This window comes from Felis catus, chromosome B2, assembly GCF_018350175.1.
Source record: "Felis catus isolate Fca126 chromosome B2, F.catus_Fca126_mat1.0, whole genome shotgun sequence".
Taxonomy (NCBI): domain Eukaryota; kingdom Metazoa; phylum Chordata; class Mammalia; order Carnivora; family Felidae; genus Felis; species Felis catus.
Window position 1 is genome coordinate 123317231 of NC_058372.1, and position 24014 is coordinate 123341244.

At 40.5% G+C, this 24014-nt stretch overlaps 1 protein-coding gene and 1 pseudogene across 1 annotated transcript; both read right to left on the reverse strand.

Moving 5' to 3' along the window:
- IL22RA2 (interleukin 22 receptor subunit alpha 2) lies at window positions 1-23596 on the reverse strand. The gene is made up of 5 exons (XM_003986594.3): window positions 23285-23596; window positions 17014-17149; window positions 14258-14436; window positions 1442-1611; window positions 1-406 (listed from the first exon to the last, which is right to left on the reverse strand). The coding sequence occupies exons 1-5, from the start codon at window positions 23496-23498 to the stop codon at window positions 257-259; spliced, it is 849 nt and encodes a 282-aa protein (XP_003986643.3). The 5' UTR covers window positions 23499-23596; the 3' UTR covers window positions 1-256.
- LOC111560718 lies at window positions 2856-3010 on the reverse strand (annotated as a pseudogene).
- Window positions 23597-24014: the final 418 nt, after the last annotated feature.

Below are 24014 nucleotides of genomic sequence, written 5' to 3' on the forward strand. Positions count from 1 at the left end.
TTCCGCATTCAGAGAGGACTTTATTCTTTGCCTCCTCTTTAAATTCTAATGTTTTGAGCCATGTTGCTTAAATTAGTTTACCAGTAAAATGTAAAGGAAGAAAGAATGGGTAAACAAAGAGTTCCCCAAGGTGTAATTAATGGTGAACACCGCCTCAAGAAAATATAAGCACAACTTTCAGTGAGATCCTTCAAACATGAGCCATCCCGCTCTCAGAGAGTTTTGATTTCCATATTGTGGAGCACTCCAGAACCCTTCAAGGAAGTTCCACACATTTCTCTTCACTTCTCCGACTTCTTTTGTCTAGCATGGGCTGGTACATTTCAGCCACTACACAGTAAGCAGTGTGAGGTGCCAGAACTCCAATTTCAACAACTCTGTGAGCTCCTTCATATACCTTTTGTTCCTGTACATAAGGGGAAAAGTAAGATGACAAATGGCTTTCAGTTAGTCACTGATTTGCTCTATTATTAAGAAGTTGTCCACGGTCTCGGTAGTGGTTGGATTATAGGGTTTCTTCCCAGACACATCCTCTTTCTCCAGAGTCCTAGTTCAGAGCCTGATAAAGGGACAGGTCATGGCTGTGTACATGCGACATAAGGGCTGTTGACTGGTTGACTCAATGGCCAGAATCCCTTTTCCAAGAATTTATGCTGTGCAGTGAGGAAAATGGAGGAGACTTGGAGACCACTGTAGACATGCAACATGTGGCCAGAGACACAGATCGGGATCCTTTAAGACTCTCTTCTCTATCTGTCCTTCCCTGTCCCTTCAAAGCCCAGCAGCACTTTATTTCCTGTTTCTTCCTGTCCCTAAGATCACTTGTTTATTGGGAGTTTTATTAAGCTCCTCCCTTCCCTCTCCTCTTTTCTATTTGAACCAGTTTGAGTGAGTTTCTGTTCCTTACAACCATAGGAACCCTGTCTTAGATGGACACCAAAAAGGAACATTCAATTAACTATCAAACAAGATAAAAGCACATATGGTAGATTAAAATACTATAACAAAATTGGCCTAAATATATAATGCTGTGATCCAAAAGCCATTTAAAAAGAGTGTGTAAAATCCATAAAAATTAGTATTTGTGGTCATCAAATAGAATTAAATATTGTTAACACCAATCTTTAGATATGCACCAATCTTTAGATAGTCACTTTAATTTTCTTCAGACGAACTAGGCAGGATGAAGTGGAGACCAGCTGAGCAAAGGCGCACACACACACACACACACACACACACACACACACACACACACATCTGATAGTGATGCCAGTCACAAATTGCTTATCAATGAGGGTGGAAGTGAGAAGGAATTGAAAAAAAAAAGGTAAAGAAAAGTAAAAGGAATTGAGTGGCAAAAGAATGGACATACTTTAGAGCTAAAATGTTACTTAAATGGACAAAAGAAAAATACCAAACTTACCTATTCACCGGAACTTACCTTTCCTATTGAATTGTTAATTATAAAGACTCGATATACTAGCTCATAGTAATTTTCTATTGATACATTTTTTCCTTTTTGGTCTCTATATGGTAAACCTGGAGCATGAAGAATCACCAACAAAGATCCATTAACTTGAGTTATATTCATGACTGGAGGATCAATTTTCGCTGGAGAAAGAATGGGAAAATTTGACAAATCATTAAAATAACGTAATATTTCACACGGACACATTATACATAATAACAAGTCACTACTAAGTTCAGAGATCTGGTAAAAATCATTATGAAGAGATACTCTGACACCTAAAATATGCATGTCTGAGAATTCTCTTTAAAGATAATTTTTTATTTGCAAAGACTGGTACCTCCTGATTCAGCTCTAAGAGGACATTTATCAATCATTTCCCCAACTCATAGTGATTGTTTTGTAAAATGGGGTGTAAAAAGTTATTTGGGTGGAGATTTCAAATATTTTGTAGGTTCTTAAAGATGTGAAATTTCAAAGCAGTGTTAAAACCATTTGAAGACTTGTTGTTATAAAATTAATTCAACAGGGTTATGTTATGTACTATGGAAGAGCATGGGAAGGATCCAGAGAGAGAATTTTCGGTCCTTGCATTTTGATATGATTAACCAGATCATTATGAACTAGGAAAGAAAATTGGATAAATTAACACTTTAATTTTCTTCAGATTAACTAACGGCAATTCTAGGAAGAATTAATTCTATGATGGATTTGTTGTTGTCTTCCTTTTTGGTATTCGTTACATATTTTCAGTTTGTAAATTCATATCTTTTATAATTCTTGAAAATCAACCATTCTTGATAGATAAGAATGATGATAGCTAGACAGCTAGACAGCTAGACAGACAAGTGCATAAAGAGCTATATATGCTTTTCTTCTGGAATTTCAGTTCAACACCTGTTAGAATTTCTTACTTGATTCTCTATATATCTTAGCTTTGGTTTTTCCATCTGTTTTCCTCAGCAGAGTATTCTGAATGGCTTTTTCAGACCTGTCTTCCAATCCACCAATTTACTCTTCAGCCATGTCTGAACTGGTCTTTAAGTCTCCAAATTAATTTTTTTTTCATTTCAATGATTTTTTTTTTCATTTTGATGAGCTCTGGGTCTTTTTCAATCTATCTGGTCCTAAAAAATAATATTTTGCCTTTGATTATGCTTTTATTTTCTCTGTTATATCTTTAAACTTATTTATTTTGCTATATGCTTCCACTATTATAAGTACTTGAAGTGCTAGTAAGGTAGATGACTGTTTCTTCCAAACTTGCTTATATGGATCTACTCCCTTGTGTTTTTGTTGCTGAGCACATGTTTAAAGTTGATACTTTCTTTTTTTGCTGCTTTGGTTTGGATTTTTTGATCTAATTTAACTTAATTTTTTTTTAAATCGGGGAACAGTGCGAAATTCTCCACGAACAGAAATTGTGCAGCTGAGTTCCCCTGCTTGAGGAAATTGCAGGTGTCAGAAAGACCTGAGTGCTTTGGATGACCTCTGCCTTGAGAGAACCATGTGATCATGGTATCTCCTCTGACATGAAAGTATGAATTTTTAAATTAAAAAAAATTAATGTCTATTTATTTATTTTGAGAGAGAGAGAGAGAGAGAGAGAGCACAGCAGGGGAGGGGCAGAGAGAGAGACACACACACACAGAATCCAAAGCAGGCCCCAGGCTCTGAGCTGTCAGCACGGAGCCCGATGTGGGGCTCAAACCCACAAACTATGAGATCATGACCTGAGCCAAAGTTGGACACTCAACCAACTAAGCCACCCAGACATCCCTGAATTTTTAAATTTTAAATAAACTTTCATTAGCCTATAAGATAGATACTGACAAATAAGTAAATCATATGGCTCAACAAATCTTTACAAATAAACACTCCTGAATAGCCATCATCCAGATTAAGAAACATTACTAGCACCCTAGAAACCTCTTTCATGTTTTCTCCAATTACTTAACCCCAGAAGATAACTACAATTGTACTGATTTCTATGACCGCATATATCAGTTTTTGAAATCATGCAATATACACTTTTTTGTGACTGGTTTCTTTGTTTCTTTCTCTCTCTATATATATATCTAGATCTAGGTCTATAGAGACATATAGATATAGATAGATATAGGTACATAGATATATAGTCATATAGATATATAGATATATAGTTATATAGATATATAGATATATAGTTATATGGATATATTGATACATATAGATATAGTAATAGGTATGGATATAGATATAGGTAGATACAGACACAGATACTTAAATTATGGGCTGAATTGTGGCCCCTGCAAATTCATAGGATGAAGTCCTAAGCCCCCTGTACCTCGGAATATGACCCTGTTTGGAGACAGGGACTTGGAAGCGGTTAATTAAAGTAAAATGAAGCCATATTGACTTCATGGGTGGTATTGGTGGGCTATACTCCAATATGACTGGTGTCCTTACAGGAAGACATGGACATGCGTGAGCACAGAGGGATGACCATGTGAGGACACAGAGAGAAAGCCAAGCCAAGGAAGAGAGGCCTTAGAAGAAACCAAACCTGCCGATACTTTGGTCTTGGACTTCTGGCTGAAGAACTGTGGGAAAACAAATTTTTGTTGTGTCAGCCAGGGAATCTATGGTATTCCGTGACAGCCCTACCAAACTAACGTATATATTATGTAGTATATATATACTAATCAATATTGCATGTATCAAGAGTTCATTCTTTTGATTGCTATGTAGTATTTTTTTTTAAATGTTGATTCTTTCTGAGTGACAGAGCATGAGCAGGGGAGGGCCAGAGAGAGAGGAAGACAGAGGATCCGAAGCAGGCTCTGTGCTGACAGCAGCAAGCCTGGTGTGGGGCTCAAACTCATGAACTGCGAGATCATGATCTGAGCTGAAATCGGATAGTCAACTGACTGAGCCACCCAGGGGCCCCTATGTAGTATTTAATTATATGTATATCACAATTTATCTATTCACAGTCTTAGGTTGTTTTATGTAGGTTTAGCTTTTATAGATATTTCCATGCTTCAGGAGACCCACCAATTTATATTCCCTTTAGTGGCATATGAAAGTTCCCATTGTTCACATTCTAACATTTGGCATTATTATTTTTAAAAAAATTAATTTGGACTATTCTGAGAAGTGTGTTTCATTGTGTTCATTGTGTTTTTAAGTTGCATTTCCCTGACGACTAATGGAGTTTCACGTGTTTATTGGCCATTTGGATGTCCTCCTCTGCGAACAGCTGTTCCAGTCTTTTGCCCATTTTTTTAAATTGGTTTCCTCGTCTTCTTCTAATTAATTCGTAAGAGTTCTTTGTACATTCTGAGCACAGTTCGTTGTCAAATATAGCACTGTGAATATCTTCTCTCTGGGATTTGTGTTTTCATTATTTTAATGGTACGTTTTGATAAACAGAAGTTCTTAATTTTCCTGTAGTTCAATTTATCAGTTATTTCCTTCATCAGTAGCACTTTTTGGGGATCTGGCTATGCCAAAGCCATGAAAATATTCTCCCATGTTGTCTTACAGAATAGGAGGCAGCAAATATTCTCTGTAAAGGGCCAGATAATAAATACCTCAGGCTTTCGGGCCGTATGTGTCTGTGGTAACTGCTCAACTTCGCCATGGCTTGCAGTGCAAAAACAGTCACAGGCAAAATGTAAATGAATGGGTGTGACTGTGTTACAATAAAACTTTATTTACAAAATTAGAAGCAGGCAATTTGGCTCACAAGCTGTAGTTGCTAAGTTTTATTGTTTTCGTCCAGCCAGACTCGGTTTTGTAAATGGGTGACCTAGGGGAACAAGACTTATTATTTTTCCAACTGATCTAATCTCGTTTAGACCATAGTGATGCCACTGAACTAAACTATGAACATAAATCAAATGATCGTATATGTGGGTTGTGTTGCTTCTCAACACTGTATTTGGTTTTGTGTCTGCAGGGTATCCCTGTGGCACCATCAACCTGGTACAATCTCAAGATGGTGTTTTCTGAAACTCAAAAGTTTGATATATTTGAATCTCAAGCCTTTATGAATTTAGGAAACACCTGACTGCTGACAGAGTGGAGACAAAAACACACACCCTCCTTTGTTTCCTCTCTTTCTCAGAAGGGCTCTCCCTAGTCTGTTCTTTTATTTATAGGAGCTCTTCGACGGTCTAAGATTTTATGAGGGTACTAGTTGTAACTCCCCACCCTGTGTAGACCTACAGCCTTGTCTCCTGCCCCAGGGGTGGGGGCTGTTACCACTTAGGGCCTAGTTCCCAAGTCTGGGAAAATGCCCTCAAGGACAGCAAGGCTTCCCTTTGTTTACCCTCTGGTTTCCCCTCTGGTTCCAGTTACTTTGCTTTGGAGGCCCAGGAGATTCCCTTTATTTTCTTTTATGTTCTTCTGTAGAATTAAAAAAAGGTTATGTTTTATCCAGACTTTCTAAGCATTTTAGAAGAAGACAGTTTCTACCATCACAAACCCCCACCGCATCCCATTTACTCGGAAACCAAAAGTTGTTAATTCATTTTTCAATTGTCGGAAATTTTGCCTAATTGTTTTGAAGGTGAAGGATTTCCCCCTTTTTTACACTTTAATTTTGTGAAGTGGTTGATATTTAATCCTGTTTGTGATTTCCTTGCTCCAAATTTGAGTGATCAAGTTACCGTAGACCCCTTGTCTGTCTCTTGCAAGGTGAGAAGAGTTACTGCTTTTTGTAGGCTAGTTTAATGTATGTTTAATGTTTTCCTGGATAAAAAAAACATATTTCTAACATTCTTGTCACCTATCTAACACCAAGAAAACAAAAACCAAAAAAAAAAAAAATCCAGTCTTCTTTTTAAAATGTGACTCAGAGTTTAGACTTACTTCAATTGGTAGACATTAGTTAAAGATGAATAATGGCAAGGTTAAATACTACTGTGTATTTTCTTTCTCACTAATGTATTTATACATAAACTGATAATCCTTGCCCCTTCTGGCCCAAGCTGTTATTATTGAAAAATTTTCTTTTAATCATATGCATGCAGAACCTGTCCTTTGAATGTATGTGTTCATTATCTTAAATTTTTATTGTTTAATGTGATATTTAACCTTAAATACAGGTGAAGTATATATTTCCAGTGTTGGCCCAGAATTCCAGTGAGCCTGGCTGCAGATATCACAGGAGCTCCTACTGTGTGGTCCATGATGCTGAGCTTTGTAACTGAGTGACCATTCTTGACCCATGCACTGAATTGTGATTTTGTTACAATGGACAATTTAAGATTACTTCATCTCCCAAGACCAATTCATTCGACTGCTCTCTCCTTGAAGCATTAGCTTCCTGGAGCATTCACAAATATATTCACAAATATAATGGACTCACTAGTTTCCTCCTACCTTGTACTCAGGCATCCTTTAGATACCTGGACTTATTCAACTGTCCTCAATACTTTCTGCCTAGACAATCCTATCAATGCCCATTGTACTACATGCAAATGACTCACAAGTTTGTGTCTAATAGAGTCCTGGATCTGTATAGCTATTTCCCTTAGATATCTGAAAAGCATGTTAAACTCAACATATTCGAAATTGACTTATGGTCTCCATTATTCTGCATCCCATCAAACTGGTCTTTTCCCATCGAGTGGCATCCAAAAATATCTCAGTGATTCATCCGGTTATGCAAGCCAGAAGCTTGGAAGTCATCTTTGACATGTACCTTCTTCCTTACTTCTTTATGCAACCCATCTCCAGGCCCTGCCAATTTTTCCTACCAAATGTCCCTTCAATGATAAATTTTCTATAGTCCTTTCCATTGTTCTAATTTAAGCCAAATACTGTCTCTTACAGGCCAGTACAGGAACTCACTAACTCACTTCCCTGTATCCAGTCTCTTCGTTTTCTGATCTGTACTTCCCAAATACAGCCAAATTGATCTTTCCAATACACAAATCTGATCACATCATCCCCTGATTAAAATCACTTTATATCTTTCTGGAGGATGCTATAACTTCTTAATAGAAAATTCTCATTCCTGGTCTATCTCTCCAGTCCCATCTTATTTCACAACCCCTCTGCCTGCCCCTCATCAACATGCAGCTGTCTTTCAGTCTCTTGTACCTGTCACGCTTCCTCCTGCTAGAGGGCCTTTGCCAATGCTATTCCCTTTGCCTGGACTTGTCCACCTTTTCTTATCTAGTTAACTTCTATTCATCCTTAGATACCAGATCAAGTGTCATTTCCCCAGACATGCTTTTCCTGACATCCCTGATCATGTCCCTCCTTGACTAGGCTCTCATAGCACCGTGGGTCTGTTTTGTGCCACCTGTCATTGGTATCATTTTATGTTTATTTGTATTATTATTTTATTAAAGTCTGTCTTCCCCATTGAACAGGAATCTCTATGAAGAAAGAAACTTCTTTGTGTCTTCTGTGCTTGCTATTTTCTCCCCAGGACCTAGTACAATGCCCAGAACGTAGGAAGTGCTTTATAAATACTTGCTGAATGCATAAAGTCATTCAGCCATTACTGAATGATTTTTAAGTCATTCCATTAGAAACTCAGATCTATTCCAAAACTCCACAACTATTTTCAATTCAAGAAAATATGGCTTTAGATAAGACTAAAATCATATTGAGCCTCAAATGCTGCTTTAACTTAAGTTTTTTTTTTAATGTTGCGTTGTCCATAGATAGATACCAGGAGTCAGAATCCCTTAACCTAAAGCAACACCCTGTTGTTCAGAAATGGATCTCCCATTAAGTCAGTGCATCCAGTTGATTCATTAGGCCTGTATCATAGACTCTAGGAACATGCTGTTCTATTATCCCTAACAACATGCTTTTCAAAACATTTTTTTCAGAAAGCCTCAGGACCTGTGGCAGGAGAGGCAAACAAAGCTGGAGGTAAGGAAACAGGCAAGTGAGCAGGGCTCTTGCTGTCTCTTCAACAAGAGTAGCTCCAGTTTTGACTATGTGATGCACTGCTTTCTTACTCTTCTTCTTAAGTGGTCTTGGAAGAGGTTTTTGTTGTTTTTTAGAGGTTTGTTCCTTCCTGGGGCAGTCATACAGAAAGAACACAAAACCTCCTTAATGCAACACTATCTCAATTTAGGTAGAATTGAGTCAAAACTTCAGCTCATCTCAGCCAACATCTTTGGCTAATCTTACCAACTAGCCTAACGGATCACACTCAAGAAAGCTTCGTTTGAGAAATAAATTTGAAGTTGACCCCATCTGTAGGTTTGAATATAGTAATTAAACTACTCTGCAAATTCCCCTCAGTGCTGTGTATCAGCCTAGTTGTGCAGTCTCCTTTCCTCCACCAGAGAATTGCTGAAGTGAATTGGGCTTCACTCTCCAGTTATTCCAAGAAATACTGTACTGGAGGCCATGGGTAGTTTACTCAATTGCCATTCTGTTCTCTTACTGGTTGAAGATTTGCAAAACTAAAGATGTCTTTTTCTAAATTCAATTCCATCTAGCATTCTGGACATGATCGAATTAGTTTGGATTTAATTGGACATTACACTAGTTAAGGTCATTAGGGTGAGATTTGGAAGCAATGATGCTACCAGTTTTATGATAAATCTTTCATCCTTTCCCAGAGGGTAATTGTGAATTGGAGAAAGGTAAGTATAGACTCTGGCCAGTAATGGGACCCTGGTTCTCAGTTGATGATAATTTCTGGGGACTCAGAATACCTCTTATAGTGCATTCTTATAGTGGTCAGGCAATGAAAGTAAATTTAATAAGATATACACCACAACTGACAGAATTCATTTCCATTCTGGTTCCCTGATCTGTGGCATGGAAGTTATGATGGGATGAAAGGCCAAGTGGAAGCCAATGGAATTTCTCTTTTGAACAAAATTTGTCCATCAAAAACACCTTGAAAAATGCCGGGGTAGTGAAATGTGTCACTTCCCCCACTTAAGTCATTTATTTGAATTGTACCCTCCTCTCCCCAAACCATGGATCTTAAATAATTAAAGGGATAATTGTACATGTACTCAGGTGATGACCACGGTGTAATTGCTATTCAGTTAGTGTCTCTGTTCTGGAGCCAATCAATAGAGCTATTGTTTGGGGAATTTTTTCCTCCTTTTGTCTAATAATTAGAAAGCATCAGAACAATTTCTTTTCACTTGGCTTTCATTGTCATCTGGATCTTTATCACATACAGTCTACAGAGTCTTTGATATTTTTACCACGGGATATCATGACACTGATTGAACTTGGTATGCCTAGAGTTCTAGGCACTATAGATGCTTGAGTAAGAAACATGTTATAGAAACATGTTGGAGTAAGAAACACGTTGGAGCTATATTTCCTCTGGGGTTTGTTGAGACATTTCCTCTCAAGTGAAAGACAAGCTATTTCACTTTGCATCCCCTACTGCTAAGAAAGGTTCACTGGGTTTGTTGGGCCTCTATGCATTTTGTAGGAAACACATACCGTATTTGGATGTGCTATCCATTTGCAAAGTAACCCATAAGATTTTCAGCTTTGAGAAGGACCCAGACTAAATGACAGACTTCTCAACCAGTTCATGTTGCAAACAAGCTACTCTACCACTTGTCTTTGATGATCCAGAAAATCCAACAATCTTCAAAGTATCTGTGACAGATCAGGATGCTATTTAGAGACTGTGGCAATTCTAAGTCCCTGGATGTTTTGGAACAAAGTCATACCCACTTTTCCCATAGGAAACAACTATGTTTCTTTTGAAAAAAGCTCCAGATTTCCTTGTTCCTGAACCCTGATAGAAAATGAATGCTTAGGGGCGCCTGGGTGGCGCAGTCGGTTAAGCATCCGACTTCAGCCAGGTCACGATCTCGCGCTCCGTGAGTTCGAGCCCCGCGTCGGGCTCTGGGCTGATGGCTCGGAGCCTGGAGCCTGTTTCCGATTCTGTGTCTCCCTCTCTCTCTGCCCCTCCCCGTTCATGCTCTGTCTCTCTCTGTCCCAAAAATAAATAAACGTTGAAAAAAAAAAAGAAAATGAATGCTTAAATCAAGGGATATCAGGGAGCCATGTGGTCTGAGTTTCCTATCACAAACTAGATGTCCTCTGATACAGAAACTCATAAAATGCACAAAAACATGCCAACAGTATTTGGAAACAGATTATAGGAGTCTAGCCTCTAGCAGGTCTTAACATCAAATTAATTCACAAAAGTAGGTGGTTTATCCTCTCAGCACAACTACACATACTGTCTTATCACTTCTTCCTCCTTTATAGTTATGGCATCTTGAGGAGTCCCCTATGACTAGTTAAGAAGAAAAAAAAGAAGCCTGTTTCCCAGAAGGTTCTGCATGACATGATGGCACTGGCCAGAAGTGGACTGCTACAACATTATGTACACTCAGTTGGTGGCAGGAGGTCTGGGTAAGAGGTATGTGGAGGGACCCTGAAGCAAATATTTCTGTGTCCATGTGAATGCAAAGCAAAATACACCTACCAAAAGGAAACTTTCAAAAATCTAGGTGGATATGAAATTGCAAGGGACCCAGAATAGCCAAAATAATCTTGAAAAAAGAAAAACAAAGTAGGAGGGCTCACACTTTTCAATTGCAAACTTTGTTCCCAAGCAACAGTAATTAAGGCAGTGTGGTATTGGCACAAGGATAGATGTATAGATCATTGGAATCAAAGTGAGAACTTTAAAATAAACCCACAGGTCTATGATTAACTTTTTTTCACCAAGAGCACCAAGATCATTTGGAGGGAAAAGAATAGTCTTTTCAACAAATGACACTAGAACAACTGGATAGCCATTTATAAAAGAAGGAAGGTGGACCTTTACCTCACACCATATATAAAAATGAACTCGATGGAAAAAGATCAAAATGTAAGAGCTAAATCTATAAAACTCCTTTAAAAACTTCAGATATACCTCCACAACCTTAGATTTGGCAAGAGATTCGTAGATATTGCACCAAAAGCACAAGCAACAGGGAAAAAATAGATTGACCTCATAAAAATTACAAAAATTTGTGTTTCAAATCACTCCACCAAGAAAGTGGAAAGACAAACCATAGAATGGGAGAAAATATTTGAAAATCATATATCTGACTAAGGACTGGTATCCATAATATATTAAGAGCTCTTACAACTCAATAATAAAAAGACAATCTAATTTAATAATGAGCAAAGGAGCTAAATAGCTAATTCTCCAAGAGACGTTTGCAAACAGCCAATATGCACATGAAGAGATACTCAACACCATTAATCATCAGGGCAATGCAAATCAAAACCACAGGATACCACTTCATACCCACTAAGACAGCTATAATCAAAAGGTTAGGTAAGTGTTGCTAAGGACGTGAAGAAATCATAACCCTCATACACCGCTGATGGGAATGTAAAATGGTGCAGTTGCTTTGGAAAACAGTCTGGCAGTTCCTCAAAGGATTAAACCTAAAGTCACTATGAGATCTAGGGATTCTATTCCTACGTATACACCTACAAGAAATAAAATCATTTGTTTACACACAAACTTGATACGAGTGTTCATAGAAACACTATCATAGCCAAAATGGAAAAACAATTCAGATGTCTATCAGCTGAGCAAACTGTGGCATATTCATATACTAGAACATTATTCAGCCACAAAAAGAAGTGAAGTGCTGATACATGCTACAACATGAATGAACCTTAAAAACATTATGCTAGGTGAAAGTGGCCTGCCATGAAAGACCACATATTATATGATTCCACTCACGTGAATTGTCCAGAACTGAGAACTCTATAGATATAGAAAGTAGATTAGTCATTGCCTTGGGCTAAGGGACTGGAGAAATGAGAGAATAGGATGGTGATAGCCGAAGAGTGGGGCGTTTCTTTCTGGGGTGATGAAAATGTTCTAAAATGGACTATAGGTGATGGTTGTAATGTCTGTGAATATACTAAAAACCGCTGAATTGTACACATGATATAGGGAACGTAAGGGGTGCCAATTATATCTCAACAAAGTTGTTTTAAAAACTCCAGGTGGAGGCAGTGAAAACTTATTTCCCCAGTGTCTCATACTTGCTCCATAGGCTCGTGAGCAAAATGGTTGTGTGAAAGGAATGGAGACTTTATATAGATTTAACAACATGGACTTCCCTTTTCAAAGCTGGATTGACACCACTGAATAGAAGAGGACCAGTGCTGAACCCCTAGTATAGTTCACTTTCTATAGTAGATATATATATATATTTTTTTTTATCCCTTCCAACAGGGAGGGGAAAAGAGACAGGGGAATAGACACTTTTCTGATTATAGATTTGTCTTCTCTGCGTCAACGCTTTAATCAGCAGCCCCCCTGACCACCCACCATGAATGTAATGGATGCCTTATTCATGAGCATAGTACCTGACGAGACGTTGTTTATGACAGAAGAACTAAGTCAATGTGGAAGAGGTGAAGTCACTTTCATACCCACAGGAGTATTTGACCTTCTGATATATCCCATCACTTAGAAACCCCTGGTTTTATGGGAAGGTAAAGTGGCTAATTGAAAACTCAGTTTGAGAGCACCTTGTGAAGTTGAACATGAACTGGTATATGCTCTAATCTTGTGACCAATATATGGTGATATTTCTTCTGTAGACAGCACTCACCAGTCTAGGATATAAGAAGTAGAAATGGGAGGGGCAATTCTTGCTGTTAAACATGATGAGCAACTCATGAAATGGCTTGTTTCCAATACACTTGATTAGAACAACAATGGTTTCAAAAAATTGGAAATTGAGACCGCCTCCTGACTGTTTGGAGCTCTTTATGCCATTTAAGCAACACGGAGAAAATGAGATCCTGTGTTGTCTAGGGCAATTGGTTCTGACTCTCCAGGGGAAGCAGAGTTGCTATATACACAACAGGGTCAGGTAGAAGTCTGCTTAGTGTCCCCTGGGATGCCTCTTAGAACTCCTACTTTCAGTGATAAAAATTAATGTAAAATTATGTTCAACTAACACGGTAAAGATTAAAAAGACTTAAACTCCTCAAGAGTGAAGAGCTGAGGTGCTACCTGGAAAGAAAGCAAATGTTGAGTTAATAATGAGAGAAGTTATAAATATTAACTACAGCTACATGACTAGTCGCAGTTTTAAGGACTGTTGTAGATATCCATATTTTCTTTCTTGTTTTGTTATGCATGTTTTTGTACATGTAAATTAAGCACTTTCCTTTTACTCTTTCCCTTTTGTTCACTATTTTATATAAGGTCGGTTGGTCATGGTTTCTTATAACTTATATTTTAGGTTATATTATTCTAGGACTATGACTGAGAAAAAGAGTATATGTCATTGAGGAATGGATACAAGAACAAGCTTTTGGTCTTCCCTTTGGGGAGATGACTAAAAGTCTTAATTTCCTCAACAGAGAATCCTTCTGAAGAGTATTTTCAAGAACTTATTCCCCATGCTCAGAAAAGGACTAAACTTCTTTCTTAGTGCCTAAAACTACTTTTTTGTCCTAGCAGGTAACAATTGGGTAGCAGGCTAGACTGTGAGCTCTGCAGTCAGATGCCATCGAATGTGAATCCTGACTTGGGTTGTACAGGCCATGAGACCTGGCCACCTACTGGAGCCTCTGTGCCTTGGTTTTGTGGGCTATAAAATAAAGATAGTAAAAGCCATCTTTGGGGGTTGTTCTGAGAATTAGATCAAATGAGATGATGGTGTAGACCTCAGTAAAAGCCATCTTCTAGGGTTGTTCTGAGAATTAGATCAAATGAGATGATGGTGTAGACCTCAGCAAAGCACAGGGCCTGCTCTGTGGGGCTCCTTGGGGTCAGGAAGAGCAAATGTAAAGGAACTCCATGGAACTCACTTTCCCACCAGGGAGTGAAGCGCTGCGTCATGGTCCAGCCTGAGCGGATCCCAGCTGAGATGGTCCTCACCCTTCCATAGTAAGGTTCCTGTATATCTGATGTTTCATTGGTAAGGTCACAAAAGGATTCGAGAATACCCCAACAGTCCTCTTTATTTTTCCATTGTCTCTGTCCATACCTATAGAAGGAAAAGACAAAAATCTGAGGGGTTTTTTTTCTTCCCATTGAAGGAGTCATCCATTTTTTTCAGTCTATGAATACTTTAAATGGGTTGAGATTTGTCCTCCGACATCAGCACCCCTGTGAAAGCTTATGGCTACTCTCATCAAGTATCTTTTACAAATATTTTATTCTTATTAATCCAAGTGTTATCTTGCTGAAAGAAAAACTCCACACAGACACCTTCTGTATCCATAGCAAAGGGGTTTCAGGGTTTTTAATACTTAGTGAAGTTATTCTTCTAGTATATGAACCAACTTCCACTTTTGAGTACTAGCTTCCCACATCCTTAATGCTTCTGAGGTTTCAACCCTGTGGTTTTCTTCACTTCTCATCAGCCTGCTGTTGAGTAACGTGGCCGATTCTGAGAAGTCGCTACCACTTTTTATCTCAGGTGTTGCTTACCCAACACATCTGGTCACTATTTTTGTTGCAAATGGGGCAGGGGTTAATAGTGAGGAAATCCTGTAATTAGGAACTAGGTGTGAAGGAGGGGAGCCCATGATAGAAAGGTCTGAGTCAAAGAAACAGGTTGACTCAGCCCGGGACTATGGGACGATGTAACAGCAACAGGGAAGATTAAAGCTTCCCTGTCTTTTCTGTCACAAATCAGAAAAGACACAGGGAGACGATGGTGGAAACAGTGGGAATTAGAAGCTGGGGTGAAAGTCTTCCCAAAACGTTTGTGGAAAGACTTGAAATCTAGCTTTCTGGCCATATAATGGCCTCTATACTCTGTAAACTATATAATGGCAACAGTGGCATTTTATCAAAGGACACCATTAGAGCAAAACCAGTGACATAAATTGAATACAGTTTGATGTCTTGTAATTGTTATTTATTGTTGAGACATTGTCTTTGCTAGCTACATTTAGTCGTTGTGGTTGGCTTCTCTTCTAACGTGGCAGCTCATTTCTTGTCCTATCCCAAATGGGACGTATATTAACAGTAGACCCCCATGGATGGAATAGCACCATGTGCTTTCACCAAGTGAAAGATCTCAAAAATATAAATCTGCATTGTGCTCTTGAAAATACGATATAGAGAGGAATGGATCCAGGCATTCTGAGTCTCATACAAGTTTCTTTAAGAAAAAAAAAAAAACATTACAAATATAAAATTCTCCCATGGGATCTTAAAGTTTAATCTTCATTAGTTTCATGGTAAAACAACTTCTAATCCAATTTTAACACTGGACCATAAACAGGCCCTATTTATACCGCCTAAGGGGGAAGTATAAAAAAAATCCCTATATTCTATATGCGGGAGTATCTCCAACTATGCACAAATCTGTTTTTAGAATGGAACAGTTTTTATTGGAAAGATGCATACATTTTACAGCTGCTACACAAAATATGTTGAGAAAAGCAGCAGTATTTAGAGACTGAGAAACTTCTGGAAATAGTTCTTATGAGGTTAGCAAGAGGTTAATTAATGGGAAGATCTGACCTCAAGCCTACCCCCATGCTCGAGAGACATGGAATAAAAATTATGGAATAAAAAGTGTGATGTTGGTCCACAGCTACATCTGATGTTCTGAATTTCTAAGAAAAAACTCATGGGAGCGAAAGTGCAATATCTCCTGTCTCAGTATCTCTCATCCAGCATCTTAAACTGTGAAAGAGAAGGAGGAGGCTCGGAAAACCCCAAGAAGTGTATGAGTGGGAAAACCCGCCATTTGCAAATCAGGAGCTTGTGTGTCCAAGGCCTGGATCCAGGGAAGGAATTGATTGTATCTGATTTTTTTTTGTTTTATTTTTTTTTAAACTTTATTTATTTTTGAGAGAGAGAGAGACAGACAGAGAGAGAGAGAGACAGCGTGTGAGCAGGGGAGGAGCAGAGAGAGGGAGACACAGAATCCAAAGCAGGCTCCAGGCTCCGAGCTGTCAGCACAGAGCCTGACATGGGGCTCGAACTCGCGAACTGTGAGATCATGACCTGAGCCGATGCCAACCGACCTGAGCCACCCAGGCGCCCCTATTGTATCTGAGTTTTGATAACGATCCACCAGAAACATCCTGAAGAGCCCAGAGAGGCGCATGCAGCACCACGCTCTGGTTTGTGTTCGTGCTTACAGGAGCCATTCGTTTCTGAAAAGAATTTTCTAAATTTTCAAAAAATGGCTTTTCAATTACAAAATATATTGTGTACACTCATGTCCATGTGTCCCACAGCTTGTTCACCAATTATCAATAGCATCAAGTTAGTTGAGTGCCTACTATGGGCTAAACAATGTGCTTCCAACATTCACTAGATAAATATGTACTGAGAGGCCTCTATGTGCCGGGCTCCGTCGTGAAGCCAAAGGCTCGGCCTGTAAGATCTCGGTGCTGGGTCTCCGAGGGATGAAGCGTCTCCCCAACAGACTCACATCATCATGCATTTTGTGTCCCCAAGGAGACGCGGCCCTCCTGTCCCCACCTCTGCTTCTCAACCTCTCTGAAACTGAGAAAAAGATCCTAACGCTCCACTGCATTCTCGAACATGAAATTCTAGTGACCATCTCCATCAGCTGGAGGAAACGCTAATTACTTACATTTTATACTGTACGAAATAGATACTGCTGTTGCTGGTACAAGCCCTCCCAGGCTGCCAGTGCAAAATGTTGTGGAAATTTCGAGACTGAAAATGTACTCGCTGAGGCATCAGGGATTCATGGGCTGACTGGGTTTCTGGAATAAAAAGAGAAGGAAAAACATTGAACACGGATGCAGGCGCGATTGTTATTAGCACTACTTTTCAGTGTAATACCGGCATCAGGATCTCCTAAAATAGTTGCTGTAAGTGCAGATGGTGGAGGTGAAACCTAGAAGCCGACATTTTGGACCTTGAATGCGACGATTTTTATGCACACTAAAGTTTCAGAAAAACTGTGTTCCTGACTGCACAAACGTAAGGGATATCCTCCCACCCCATTCCCAAGCTCCAGAGGAAGTAAATGGCAGCGAAGAAAATATTGTCCTCAGGTCCTTCCATGATGGCAAAGGAATATAATGACCAAGATGAAAAGCGCCACACCAAGGCCACTCACCCACCTTCCTTATTATTTTATTTTATTTTATTTTATTTTATTTTATTTTATTTTATTTATTTTTAAAATATCATTTATTGTCGGGGCGCCTGGGTGGCGCAGTCGGTTAAGCGTCCGACTTCAGCCAGGTCACGATCTCGCGGTCCGTGAGTTCGAGCCCCGCGTCGGGCTCTGGGCTGATGGCTCGGAGCCTGGAGCCTGTTTCCGATTCTGTGTCTCCCTCTCTCTCTCTCTGCCCCTCCCCCCATTCATGCTCTGTCTCTCTCTGTCCCAAAAATAAATAAACGTTGAAAAAAAAATTTTTTTTAAATATCATTTATTGTCAAATTGGCTACCATACAATGTGTAAAGTGTGCTCTTGGTTTTTGGGGTAGATTCCCATGATTCATCACTTACATACAACACCTAGTGCTCATCCCAACAAGTGCCCTCCTCAATGCCCATCACCCATTTTCCCCTCTCCCCCACACTCCCATCCACCCTCAGTTTGTTCTCTGTATTTAAGAGTCTCTTATGGTTTGCCTCCCTCTCTCTCCATTTGTAACTATTTTTTCCCCTTCCCTTCTCCCATGGGAACCAAACCTTCCCCCTTAAGTTTCTCAAGATCCACATATGAGTGAAAACTTATGGTACCTGTCTTTCTCTGACTGACTTATTTCACTTAGCATAATACTCTTCAGTCCCATCCATGCTGCTGCAAATGGCATGATTTCATTCTTTCTCATTGCCAAGTAGTATTCCATTGTATATATAAACCACATCTTCTTTATCCATTCATCAGTTGATGGACATTTGGGCTCTTTCCATAATTTGGCTATTGTTGAAAGTGCTGCTAGAAACATTGGGATACATGTGCCCCTATGAATCAGCACTCCTGCATCCTTGGGATAAATTCCCAGTAGTGCTATTGCTGGGTTGTAAGATAGCTCTATTTTCAATTTTTTGAGGAACCTCCACACTGTTTTCCAGAGCAGGTGCACCAGTTTGCATTCCCACCAGCAGTGCAAGAGGTTCCTGTTTCTCCACATCCTCTCCAGCATCTGTTGTTTCCAGAGTTGTTAATTTTAGCCACTCTGACCCATGTGAGATAGTATCTCAGTGTGGTTTGATTTGTATTTCCCTGATGAGGAGTGACGTTGAGCATCTTTTCATGTGTCTGTTGGTCATCTGGATGTCTTCTTTGGAAAAGTGTCTAGTCATGTCTTCTGCCCATTTCTTCACTGGATTATTTGTTTTTCAGGTGTTGAGTTTGGTAAGTTCTTTATAGATTTTGCATACTAACCCTTTATCCGATACATCATTTGCAAATACCTTTTCTCATTCTGTCGGTTGCCTTTTAGTTTTGCTGATTATTTCCTTCACCGTGCAGAAACTTTTTATCTTGATGAGATCCCAATAGTTCATTTTTGCCTTTAATTCCCTTGACTTCCGAGATATGTCGAGCAAAAAATTACTGTGGCTGAGGTCAAAGAGGTTGTTGCCTGCTTTCTCCTCTAGGGTTTTGATAGTTTCCTGTTTCACATTTAGGTCTTTCATCCATTTTGAGTTTATTTTTGTGTATGGTGTAAGAAAGTGGCCCAGTTTCATTCTTCTGCATGTTGCTGTCCAGTTCTCCCAGCACCATTTGCTAAAAAGACTGTGTTTTTTTTTCCCCCACTAGATACTCTTTCCTGCTTTGTCAAAGATTAATTGTCCATACATTTGTGGGTACAATTCTGGGTTCTCTCTTCTATTCCATTGGTCTACGTGTCTGTTTTTGTGCCAATATCATACTGTCTTGATGATTACAGCTTTGTAGTAGAGGTTAAAGTCTGGGATTCTGATGCCTCCTGTTTTGGTTTTCTTTTTCAATTTTACTTTGGCTATTTGGGGTCTTTTATGGTTCCATACAAATTTTAGGATTGTTTGTTCTAGCTTTGAGAAGAATGCCGGTGCAATTTTGATTGGGATTGCATTGAATATGTAGATTGCTTTGGGTAGTATTGACATTTTAACAATATTTATTCTCCCAATCCATGAGCATGGAATGTGTTTCCATTTCTTTGTGTCTTCTTCAATTTCCTTCACAAATTTTCTATAGTTTTCAGCATACAGATCTTTTACATCTTTGGTTGGGCTTATTCCTAGGTATTTTATGATTCTTGGTGCAATTGTAAATGGGATCAATTTCTTGATTTCTCTTTCTGTTGCTTCATTATTGGTGTATAGAAATGCAACTGATTTCTGTACATGGATTTTGTACCCTGTGACTTTGCTGAATTCATGTATCAGTTCCAACAGCCTTTTGGTGGAGTCTTTTGGGTTTTCCATGTAGAGTATCATGCTGTCTGCGAAAAGTGAAAGTTTGACTTCTTCTTTGTCAATTTTGATTCCTTTTATTTCCTTTTGTTGCCTGATTGCTGATGCTAGAACTTCCAACACTACGTTAAACAACAGTGGTGAGACTGGACATCCCTGTCGTGTTCCTGATCTTAAGGGGACAGCTCTCAGTTTTTCCCCATCGAGGATGATATTAGCTGTGGGCTTTTCATCTATGGCTTTTATGATGTTTAAGTATGTTCCTTCTATCCTGACTTTCTTGAGGGTTTTTTTTAAGGAATCACCCACCTTCCTAGGAGCCATTATGTTACAGCTACACTGAGACAAAATCTGGCCTGGGACCATTTTTGACTCTAGGAACTCAGCTCAGAACTCAGTTTCTCCTTTCTCAGGTTCTTTCTCAGTCTCTGGGTCTTGCCTCATTGGCCTCTAACCTCTACCAGATGACCTGGCTTTATTTCAGGTAGATGAGCCTTTGCCGCCCCAGTCCTAAATGGCTGCACTTATCAGTTTGCATCTTGGCTCCAAGAACCCAAGCATAATTGCTGAGATGAACCTGTCCGTGCTATCAAGGGAGACTGCCCAAGACCCTGCTGTGTTCTGAAAAGAGTCTTGGCAATAATTGTGGCAGGAGAGGGGATAATTGTGTATTGGCGTGGCTTGTGCTTTCCTCCACAACTGATGGAATGAGTGACCCAATCTCACCTGCATTCAGTCCTATGGAAGCAAGGGATCTTGACAAAATTTTGTTCTAGAGTCTGCAGGAAACTAGAATATGTCACTAAAATATGCCTCTTTGACATAAAAAATATTGTGAGCTGAAGGCAATTAAGAAGCAGCAAACACAGAAAACTCTCTCCCTTGTCTGCCTAAAGGCAAGATACAAATTCTCTTTTTACTGGAGACGGACTTATCAGCCCAGAACGGCACCACCGGAGTCTGCAAACAAACCTTCTTCCATTAATTTCCTCCCATATATTTCCCTTACCACAGTCTGCCACCCTTGGAGGCTTACAACTGCTTTCCTGTGTCCTGTCATATCCCTGCAAAGGTATTGTTCTTCGTCGAAGATGCTAGATAAGCTGAAATGCTATTGAGTTACTCTTTGCTTATGTTCCTCCCTCGTGATGGGCGCTGCACATGTTAATAAACAATTTGTTTTTCTCTTGTTAATCTGTCTTTTCTTTTTTATTTTATTTTATTTTATTTTATTTTATTTTATTTTATTTTATTTTTGGGACAGAGACAGAGCATGAACGGGGGAGGGGCAGAGAGAGAAGGAGACACAGAATCGGAAACAGGCTCCAGGCTCTGAGCCATCAGCCCAGAGCCCGACGCGGGGCTCGAACTCACGGACCGCGAGATCGTGACCTGGCTGAAGTCGGACGTTTAACCGACTGCGACACCCAGGCGCCCCGTTAATCTGTCTTTTCATTAAGGAGTCCCAGCTCAAAGCCTAAGATGGGCAGACTTGAAGTCTTGCCTCCCAACAAGTGCAAATTTTCTGATCAGGGATAGGAAGTCCAGCAGAAGGAGAGGACGTCGGGAAATATATCCTGCTCTTTTCCCTGGGTCCATCTTCCACCCCTCACCCCTCCAGGGCGGCCTCCTGACTCCTGCTTCCCCCTGCTTTGTGTGGTCCCGCCCGAGGGTCCCTGCACGGGCCCTTGCTCTCCCCGCATGCGTCATTTCTTTACCTCCTTCAAGCGTTTGCTCAAAAATCACTGAGATGTCAGAACATACTTCTGAGACCTGAGCCCATGATCTCAGCTCTGAACATTTAAGATTTGTTACAGTCTAATAAAGGAGGCTGTTTCCTTACGTATTTGTTTTTACCAACCAAATACTGTTATTTGGTTTGTTTGCTTTTCTTTTTCTTTTTTGGAACTCCTCCAGTGCATCAAATGCTGGTGTGTTCATGGTAAGAGTCTACGGCCAGCGTTGATTTTTCTCACGGGCATCACTACCGGATCAATCCTGTGTAGCACCTAAGCATTCCAGAAGTCTCAGGACACGAAGCACACAATTTCCTAGAGGCTGCGCCTGGGGCTGATCTGCCACCCCGAGGAGTGTCGGCTCAATGCCCTTTATGTTCTCCGTCTCTGGATTTCTTTTCTCACTTTTACACCACCACCTCCGCCACCACCAACAATAATCGCAAATCTCAGTGCCGGGCACCGAGCGCTTGTACCTGCATTAACTCACGTAACCTGCCCAGCTCTTCTCTGAGAGAGGTACTCTTGCGGTCTCCCTCTTCCAGACAAAATCGGTGAGGCTGATTTTGTACCCAAGCATCTGGCTGCAGGGCCTGCCTGTCACCCACCACAGAAACCAAAAGCAGAGCCTCCCTCAGCAGAGAGAAGTTAATGGTGGGGGAAGAAAAAAAACACTGCACTGAGAGCCTGAGGGTATTCTTTCTCCTCCTCTTTCCCTCCTCCTCCTTCTGGCTGGCATTCACCGATCACTGGACATGTATGAACATCAAACGTTTATCAGGCACCGTGCTGGAAGCTTTATGTCTCATTTCGTATTCACAACCACCTAATAAGGTAGGCATTTTTAATACATGTGACAGATGGGGAAGCTGAGGCTTAAAGACTTTGTGGATCTTGCCCAAAGCTACAGGCCTGGTAACATGGAGAGCCAGAATCATTTTGGTAAGTGCTTGAATTCCTGCCATATTTGGCTAAACAAGCCCTTGCTAATGCCGCAGCCCAAAGGTGCACTGTACTCAAATCCACACCTTTCTGAAAGAAGAGGGATTGAATTGTTTTTATGTTACCAGCCACTGAGTATAGTCTTAGAACAGTTACTTGAACCATTTACACTGAGAGGTACCTGTTAACTGGGGGGTTTAATGGCCTTGATCAGAGGCGTCTTGGGGTAAGATGTTCTCTGCTCTTGAAAAGTCCTCTGTGAAAACCAACCGCAAATTCTTACACGTAGCTTATGGTCTCTATTCTGTGCCAGGCACTGTTCTAAGCACTCGGTATATATTAACTGATTTATTCCTCCCAGTGACTTACAACCCCCTTTCTACAGATGAGGAAGTTGAGGCACAAGGGGGCCAAGTCAATTGCCCCAGGTTTTCTAGATGGTAAACGACAGAGCTGGGATCCAGACTCGGGCAGTCTGGCTTAGGGGGCTGCTCATAATCACCATGCCATAGTGTCCCTTGAAGGCAAAGGAAGCGCTAAGGAGACAGAGAGGTGGGTGTCCCTATGTCCTGGGTGAAGTTTCTTGAATGCCTCCTCTTTGGTAGCTACTTATTAAGGCCGCATGGCGTTAGTCAGGCTGCAGAGAGAAGTTGACCCCCTGTCTGTTCTGATCATTTCACGACAGAAGAAAGCTGACATTTTTACAAAGCCCAGAGAAGCACCAGTGCCGTTTCTAACAGTCCCTTGAGCAGACTCAGAAGACAAAGCCGTGAACAATTAAAAAGAAATGAAGCACTTACCCACTACACCAGTCAGGAGGAAACTGATGAGGAAGCCTAGAAAGCAATGTTTAGGCGTCATGGTTGCAATGTGACCGGTCAGACAACCAGTGCTGCCCTCAGTGAGAGCACAGCTCTGGACAGAAGAGGAAACTGTAGAATCCTCATGCCGGACATCCCCTCGTGGGTTTAAGCGGTTCCTTGAAGGAACTACAATTTCATTCTTTAAATACATTATATTATGTATTATTTTAGGGTTCTTATAAAAGAATAAAAAACCACCAAAAGATATGCGTGCTAAGTCACTTCAGTGTGGCAGCTTGTTTTCGTTGGGACTGGGACTTAGTTAGCTTTGAAAAGCCAGAACACTGAGGATTGGCGGAATGGAGGGCAGGGTGGGGCAGAAATTGTGCAAGGCACTCAAAGGTGAGGGAATAAAACAAGTCGTGAGCCTTCAGGGAATCTAGCCTCGGGAGGCAGAGAAGCTGCCTGCCAGTCACCAGGACTTGGCTGGCAGAGTGATTCCCGAGAATTGAACGTGGCAGGTGTAGCTATCTGGGCTCCTGGCAGTGGTTCGAGCTGGTAGGGTCTCTGGGAGATTCTTCCTTTTCCTCCCTTCTTGGAAGCTCTCTGACTAGCCTCCCTGGTACCCCATACCCTCCATACCCTCTGGCTCTCCACAGGGCTCCCTGCCCTACTGGTCAGTCTTCCCAGTCCATGATGGCCTTGGGACCCACTCAACTCATGCTCG